Here is an 8,078-nt window from a genome sequence, read left to right on the forward strand (position 1 = left end):
TGCAGTGGAGCTCCAGCTTCATGGTGCCAGAAACATTGGATTCATTGGAGGTGCTTATTTTCTGCATTTCGTGTTGAAGCTCAACTTAGAGAACTGATCAGGAAGCTTAAACAGGTGATTGCTGTGACTTTTTTTTTCCCTTGAGCGGCGTCTTGGCAAGACCTTCTGAGTTCTCTCCCCAAAACCGTGTTTATTATAAGGTGTTGAAGAATGACTTGTAGGAACAAACGCCGTTCCTGACCCTGTGCACACAACTCTGTTGTCCCTTATCCTTTTGGGAGGCTCTTTTCCTGGCCTTGGGTAATTTCCTCACAGTGATGTGCTTATCAGTTCTCAGTTGAACTCTGGAAGCCCTGCAATAGATCTCTGGGGTCCTCTGCAGATTGCTTCTCTCCTGAACTTCGGCTGGGAATTCTAGTCATCTTGGTCTCTCTGGATTCTGAGCTCTGTCTCTCTAACTCGGGGAGTTCTCTAGGTTTCACTCGGGTTTTTCCTTTCCTTCACCTTGGTCCAGAATCTCTCTCAAGGTTGACTGTAAGCTGGAACAGTTGTTGGAGTTAATTCACTTTTTTTTCATTTATTTATTTCTCAGACTCATTGTCCTTCATATAGTGCTTTGGAAATCATTATTTCATATGTTTTGTCCATTTTTTTGGTTGTTTCAAGCAGAAGGGTAAATCTGGTCCCTCATATTCCATATTGGCCAGAAACAGAAGTCTTTAGAAATATGGAGTTTTCAAACCAAAAGATTGTTACAAATTGTTCTGTGAGACTTACCACTGCATGTGTATTCTGTCTATAGCAAAGTGATTTCCCAAGAGAGACCTTTGAAGGCCCTAAACATGAAGTCCTGCGAAGATGTCTTTGTGCGGGTTATTTCAAAAACGTAGCGAGAAGGTAAGCACTAAGAGCTTGAGACGGATAGAGAAATGTAACTGTATTTGATGACCATATTGAACTATTTAATATTAAAGACTATTTGATTTAAGCTCTGTGTTTATGATGACATCAATTACAGTGAACCTTCTTGTAATTGTCCCTCGTGCCGGGGGAACTGCAGTGGCTGAGAGTGGGATATTGAAACTCATGTGGGGAGGAGGGGAGTCTGTAGGACAGCTGTCCAGCATGGGGTGTTAGTGCCCAAGCCAGAGGAGTGGCTTTTTGTGGAGTGTGAAAGCCAAATAGGTTGAGGATGGCATCCCTGATGAAGGTTGGTTTGGTGTGGACTGTCAGGGCTTGAGCAGGATTGAGGAAGGTACTCACATGGGAGTTGTTTGGTTGTTTGAATGTCAGAGTCTGAGTGGAGGGAGGGCATCTTTGTGGGGAAAGGGGTAAGAGTGGTGGTGATGGGAGATTCGTTATATACAGAGGAGTCGATCACGTAATTGAAGACATTAAAGTAAATGGTGAAGGGAGTTAGAAATACTAAAAACATGAATGAACCCTGTGGTATTGATTGAAATTTCAGATATTACAGTTTTTCATATGGTTAAGTGGATGGATAGATAGGTACTATAATAAAAAGTAGGTGTTACTCTGTGTGTGTGTGTGTGTATATGTATTTATATGTCTAATATTTATGTAGCCTCGCTATGAGATGGACTAGGAGCATTAACTATAATAGCAATGAGTATACTTTGTGCCCAGATCCTTTTTCAATTTTTGGCTGTGTCAGGTCTTAGTTTCGTCACTTGTGATCTTTGCTGGGTCATGCGGGATCTTTTTTTGTGGCCCATGGACAGACTCTCCAGTTGTGGCATTCAGGCTCAGTGCTTGCAGCATGTGTGCTTAGTTGCTCCACAGGAGTTTGTGCAAAGTTTTATAGGAAATCAGTTGTGACAATTAAGTTAAGGTTTTACTCTGATAAGTTTTTGCAATAACCTTTATGTAGGGAAGTACGGAAGAGGATAAGAATTTCACATTAACAGGAATTAGAAAAATTATAGATGAACTGTTCTAATTATCATATTTTAGAATAGTGAAAATTATTTATACCTTTGAAAGGAGATGTAGTATAATAAATGTAAAGAATGCTGTATCTAAGTCCAAAGACCTGTGTTTGGGCCTTGCTTTGACCATATATTAGCTCTTTAATCTTGAGAAATGTGGTATCGTAGTTCCCCAGCCAGGGATCAAATCCATGTTCCCTTCATTGCAAGGCTGATTCTTAACCACTGGACCACCAGAGAAGTCCCTCTGTGCTGATTTTGACTTGGAACAACCATCTGCCACATAAAGGACCTTTGGAGAAATAGGTCTGGGAAAGTACACAGTGAGGCCAAAACATCTTATTTTACCTGTAAGCAAAATGGTCATCAGTGAAGGTGGAGGCCATGTGACCAAGTACAAAGGAGCCAGTTTGAATAGGCCCAGGCTGATCGAAGATGGGATATTTTGACATTCATAATACTGATTGTAATGGATTAAATAAAATGTGAAATCCTGGGTCTATGATCATATAAATTAATGAATGAGTAAATTAAAAGTTTAATGACAAATGAAATTATTTACAGAGTTGAGCACCTCTTCACAAAATTTTTGTTAATTACAGAGGGAAAAAGTAACTTCTTAGTGAAGAAGCCTGGCAGATGTTACCTAAATCAGACAATCAAAGTGAACATCATCAGAAATGAAGTAATCAAAATCTTGTTCCGCCTGATAGGATGTAATGAAAACAGAGCATCTCTTCTGTGATATTCTTGCCAAAGATCTGTAACCTGAGTCTAATTGTCTTAAAACAGACGAAATCAAATTGAGGGGCATACTGCAGAATAGCTAGCCTGTAATCCTTAAAGGTGTCAAGATCGTGAAGGTCAAAGATAGACTTGGGGGTGTTTTCCAGAATGAAGGAGACTAAAGGATCATAAAAAGTAAAGGCAATACATGATTTCTGAACTGGGTCCTTTTGCTATAAAGGATATTGTTAGGACATTTGATAAAACTTCACTGAGTTCTGAGAATTAGATGCTAGTAATATATCAGTGTTAATTCCTTGGTTTTGATGGTTTTATGATGGTTATGTAGGAGAATATTCTTGATTATAGGAAATGAACACTCAGGTATTTGGGGATGATGAAGCATAAGATTGGTGACTAACTTTCAAATGATTCAAGTAAAAAAGATTTTTGTACTGTCCAAATATGGACTGTATAGATATATATACAAATAATTATAATGCAGTCTGACCTGAGTTATAATAGGAATATATGTAAAGTTTTATAGGAAATCAGTTGTGTGATTAAGCTAAGGTTTTGGATTAAGATAAGTGATTAAGATAAGTTTTTGGAATAACCTTTATGTAGGGAAGTATAGAAGAGGATAAGAATTTATAAAGTTAATAAGAATTAGAAAAATTATAGATGAACTGTTCTAATTGTCTGTTTTAGAATGGTCAAAATTATTTATACCTTTGAAAGGAGATCTAGTATAATACAATATAAAGAATACTGTATTTATGTTCAAAGACCTATGTTTGGGACTTGCTTTCACCATACATTAGCTCTTTGACCTTGAGAAAACTATCTGATTTATTTGAATCTCAGTTTTGATCTTTTAATAAAGTACCTGGCTGTCAAAACTAGTAGGTTTATTTGATGCTTCATTATGAAAGCACTTTGGAAATTCTAAAGCACAAATACCGTATTATTGTTAATATTACTACTTACCAACCGGAAAGTTTTATACGATGCTGAAGCTGAAACTCCAGTACTTTGGCCACCTCATGCAAAGAGTTGACTCATTGGAAACTCTGATGCTGGGAGGGATTGGGGGCAGGAAGAAAAGGGGACGACAGAGGATGGGATGGCTGGATGGCATCACCGACTCGAGGGACATGAGTTTGAGTGAACTCTGGGAGTTGGTGATGGACAAGGAGGCCTGGCGTGCTGCGATTCATGGGGTCGCAAAGAGTTAGACATGACTGAGCGACTGAACTGAACTGAACTGAAAATGACTATAGAAGTTGTCTCATTAGGTTTTTTTTTTTTTTTTTTTTTGGCTGCACTGCATTGCTTCAGGGATTTTAGTTCCCTGACCAGGGATCAAATGCAGGTCCTCGGCAGTGGGATCACAGAGTCTTTACCACTGGACCACCAGGGAATTCCCTGAATCATTAGTTTTGAGATGAATTGGTTGAGAAGTTCTAGTGACAGTTAAATAAATACAGTTAAATAAATATAGTACTCCTTGTAGTAGGACATATAATTTTTCATTGTTAGTGCTCTACTTATTTAATTGTTTTTGCTGTAATTGTCTTTGATCCTTTGGCTTTTTGGTTCTTAGGTCTGTTGGGAGAACATTTTGCACAATGGATGGGCGCGGAAGCCCAGTTCATATTCATCCTTCCTCAGCAGTAAGTACCTTAAGTTTTACAAATAGAAGGAAGTTTCTTCCTTTTGTAAAGGAAGCTGTAGAAAATTCTTCCTTTTGTAAAGATGTAGGAATAAGTAATATACAGATGTCTTCTACTTTTCTCTGAAAAAAGAGATGTGAGGATATGTTTAGCATATGTCTATATTACATAAAGGTATTGGTCAATGTGGCCTCCTATTTGATTGAAGAATATAAAAATTAACTCAGAAAACTTTAGGCTGTTAATGTTTGGTTGGTCTAATCTGGAATAAGGCAGGTCATTGAGTTGTCATCCTTAAACGAATTCTTTTGTGTAGCTTCATGAACAGGAAACGAAACTTGAATGGATCATTTTTCATGAGGTATTAGTTACCACCAAAGTCTATGCAAGAATTGTGTGTCCAATCCGTTATGAATGGGTGAGAGACTTGCTACCCAAGTTGCATGAATTGAACGCACATGATTTGAGCAGTGTGGCCCGCCGTGAAGTGAGAGAAGATGCGCGAAGGAGGTGGACCAATAAGGAAAATGTAAAGCACCGAAAGGGTGAGTGAATCACTTGTTCTAGAGCGTAGGCGTCCACATTCTCATATTGTTGCAGAAATGCTGTTACAGGGCTTAGGTCCTGGGTGTCTCCTCAGAAAAGCAGACAGTTGTCATGAGCCTCCGACGTACTTTGACTTCCTTCTTTCCTTTCAGTTAATCATGTTTTTCTTAACCCCTTTGTCCAGCAGCATTATTAATAGTATCTATTGAACTTTTATCATGTGCTAACAACTTATAAATTTCCACGATAATCATATGAAGTAACTACATATCCCTACTGTATGGATGAGGAAATACTTAGTAGCCTACAGTAATTTGCTGAAAATCTCAAAGCTAATATTTGGTGTATCTGGATTTTGAGTCCAGGAAATTTGATTCTGTGGCCTCTACTCAACCATTACGCCATACTGCTTGCCAGTAGTGCTTTACTATTTTTATTTCATTTAAAAAATTTTGTGAAATATTACCTCAGAACATTTTTTTCCCCAAGAGATTTTTTTCCTTGAAATGTTAGCCCCCTAATTGCAGTAGTTAATATTACTACTTATCAACCAGAAAGTTTTGTACTTAACTATGAAATGACTAAGTTGTCTCATTAGTTTTTGCTTTTTTGGACCATTTCCTTCAGTAGGCATAAACAGTTGTGGTAGTGAACTAGGACAGAAAGCTTAATTCTCAGCTCACATGCGAAAAAAGCTTTCCAGCAAAACTTTTTGAGGCTGATTGATGGAACAAATTGCATTATCCTTATTTAACATCACTGGGAAATAGAATGGGGGGGAATTTTGCCCAGGATTATAGGAGTGCCATTGGCAGTGCTAACTGCTGGGTGTTCTGTTGCAGCGTATAACTGCACTATGGGCTTCTCATGGCTCAGTGGTAAAGAACCTGCCTGCCGATGCAGGAGAAGGGGGTTTGATCCTGGTTCAGGAAGATCCTCCTGGAAAAGGAAATGGCAACTCACTCCAGTATTCTTGCCTGGGAAATCCCATGAACAGAGGAGCCTGGTGGGGTTGCAAAAGAGTCAGACATGACTTAGTGACTAAACAACAGCAACAGTAATAACTGCACTGCTTGCTTGAATTAGGGTCAGTTTTTCTGAGTTCTCAAGCCTCTATCTCATTTCTTTTTAAAGGGCAAAATTTAATTTCCTTTCCCCCCCATCTAAACATTAAAAAACAAGAGCATCTCTTTCTCTTAACATTTCTAATACTGAACTCAAAATTAAAATTTTATTGGGTTAATTTGTAATGTTTTCAGATGGAATATCCAAAGAAGTCCTAAAGAAAATGCAAAGAAGAAATGATGATAAATCCATATCAGACGCACGTGCTCGTTTCCTTGAGCGGAAGCAGCAGAGGTCCCAAGATCACAGCGACACACTGAAGGAAACTGGCTAAGCAGTGAACCCTCCAATTCAGGAAGTAGGAAAAACAGCCAGAAAATATGTTTCTACTTTGCCGTGTATGTCAGACAGCACTACCAAGAGGAAGTGGTCAGCAGCTGTTTTTAAGCATAATATTTAAAAGCAAATCAGAGTTCATCGGTACCAATAAATGGAAGTTTCAAAGAAAAAAATTGAGTTGCCATAGTCATAGGCAATGATACATGAAACCAATGAAAGACAATATATGTGGCATTTTCCTCACTTCAGTTTTGCTGGCCTTGACTGGTATCAAATGCTGTCAGTGAGATATTTTCAAAGAACATTGAATTGTATTTAATCAGTATGTATTCCATTTGCATTGAAGCATTAAAAGTTATTTTCCTTAAATCTCTTTAAGGCCTTCTTGTTGCTAATAGAGTAGTATTTTATCAGGTTATCAGGTTTGTGACCATTTCCTTCAGAAGGCTAAACATAAGAGGTTTTTACTCAGCAATACTTATACGTCTAACTGTTTAATTGCTACAGAGCTTTATAGATATTTAGAGAAAATACTTAATCAATTAGTAAATAAGAAAATTGCCTATGGCAAGATTCTTTGTTGAATTAATATTAATCCTTAAGTTGACTTTTCTGGAATTATACAAATTCCTTTTTATATAAAAGTATATTGTTTAAAACAGTAGCTATAGCCATTAACCAAAGGACAGATGATACATATATGGTCTTTTTTTAGCTGTCCCTGCATACTTGTATCAGCACCACATATGTAAATGTGACAGTGTTCCAAGCAGCCTTCCACCTGGCCTACTGTCTTGCCTCCAGCTGCTTGGATAGGACCATTTAAACATTTATTATGGTGATCTTGAAATGGGATTTTCAAAGCAGCCAACTCTACATCAGCAGTGTTTCAAATTGGAACCTTGAGGCTAATTAGTATCACACTCAGGCCACGCTCAGCACTTGTCCACTCGTTGTTTACTGCCTTGTATTCTAGTTATTTGTGTATTTGTCTGTCTCCCCCACTAGATTATACGCTCCTTGTGGGCAGGGACTGTGTCTTTTTCATCTTTGTATCTTTCACGGCACCTAACACAGTGCTTTGCACATAGTAGTCATTCAGTGTCTGTTAAATAAAGCTATTAGTGTTGTTCAGATTCAAAAGACATCATAATGTGTGTTTTTAGTTATTTTTCGCTAAAATTTAAGAATCTAAAATTTTTATAGATAGCAGTCTTTTGCAGTTCTTTCCTTTGGCATTCTTCTGTTGAGTATTAGAAACTTGAAGCCTTTATTGAAAAATCACATGAGGACCCAAATCCATGTTTGTTTTTGAGGTAAGGTGAGTGGGGATGGTTTCTTGGAACATTTTTAGCACTGTTAATTGGTTGTTTTGAATCTTCAGTGCTCAAGACACTGTTTCAGCATATTAGCCCTATCATTTTCTCTTCCCAGGTATACGTATCAGTGTATTTCCTTTGATGTGGTGGGGGGTGTATGTGGATTCTTGGAATGAAAGCTCTTTTACTCCAGTAAATTATTATTAAGCACACATTCTAAATCTATAGTCTATATCTATAATTTCATCAGTTTTTCCAGTAAGGTCCTTTATAGCATTTTCCCCTAGTTCAGGATCCAGTCAAGAATCATGTATTGTATTTAATATTCTTTAATGTGGAAAAGGTGTCTTCTGTTTTTCTTTGTCTTTCACATTTAACCTTTTTAAAAATTGAAGTGTAGAGAACCTGGGATTAACAGATATACACTACTATATATAAAAGAGATAAACAATAAGGAC

At 37.6% G+C, this 8,078-nt stretch overlaps 1 protein-coding gene across 2 annotated transcripts in view; it reads left to right on the forward strand.

Moving 5' to 3' along the window:
- The window catches only part of DHX40 (DEAH-box helicase 40), a 47,468-nt gene extending 40,116 nt beyond the window's left edge, over positions 1-7,352 (forward strand). For both annotated transcript variants that reach the window (XM_068976777.1, XM_068976778.1), the window contains 5 exons: positions 6-114; positions 803-897; positions 4,282-4,351; positions 4,668-4,896; positions 6,157-7,352. In XM_068976777.1, the coding sequence (XP_068832878.1) occupies positions 6-114; positions 803-897; positions 4,282-4,351; positions 4,668-4,896; positions 6,157-6,296 (643 nt within the window). In that variant the 3' untranslated portion in view covers positions 6,297-7,352. The remainder of the gene's footprint in view (positions 1-5; positions 115-802; positions 898-4,281; positions 4,352-4,667; positions 4,897-6,156) is intronic.
- The last annotated feature ends 726 nt before the right edge of the window (positions 7,353-8,078 follow it).

Source organism: Capricornis sumatraensis, chromosome 8, assembly GCF_032405125.1.
Source record: "Capricornis sumatraensis isolate serow.1 chromosome 8, serow.2, whole genome shotgun sequence".
NCBI lineage: Eukaryota > Metazoa > Chordata > Mammalia > Artiodactyla > Bovidae > Capricornis > Capricornis sumatraensis.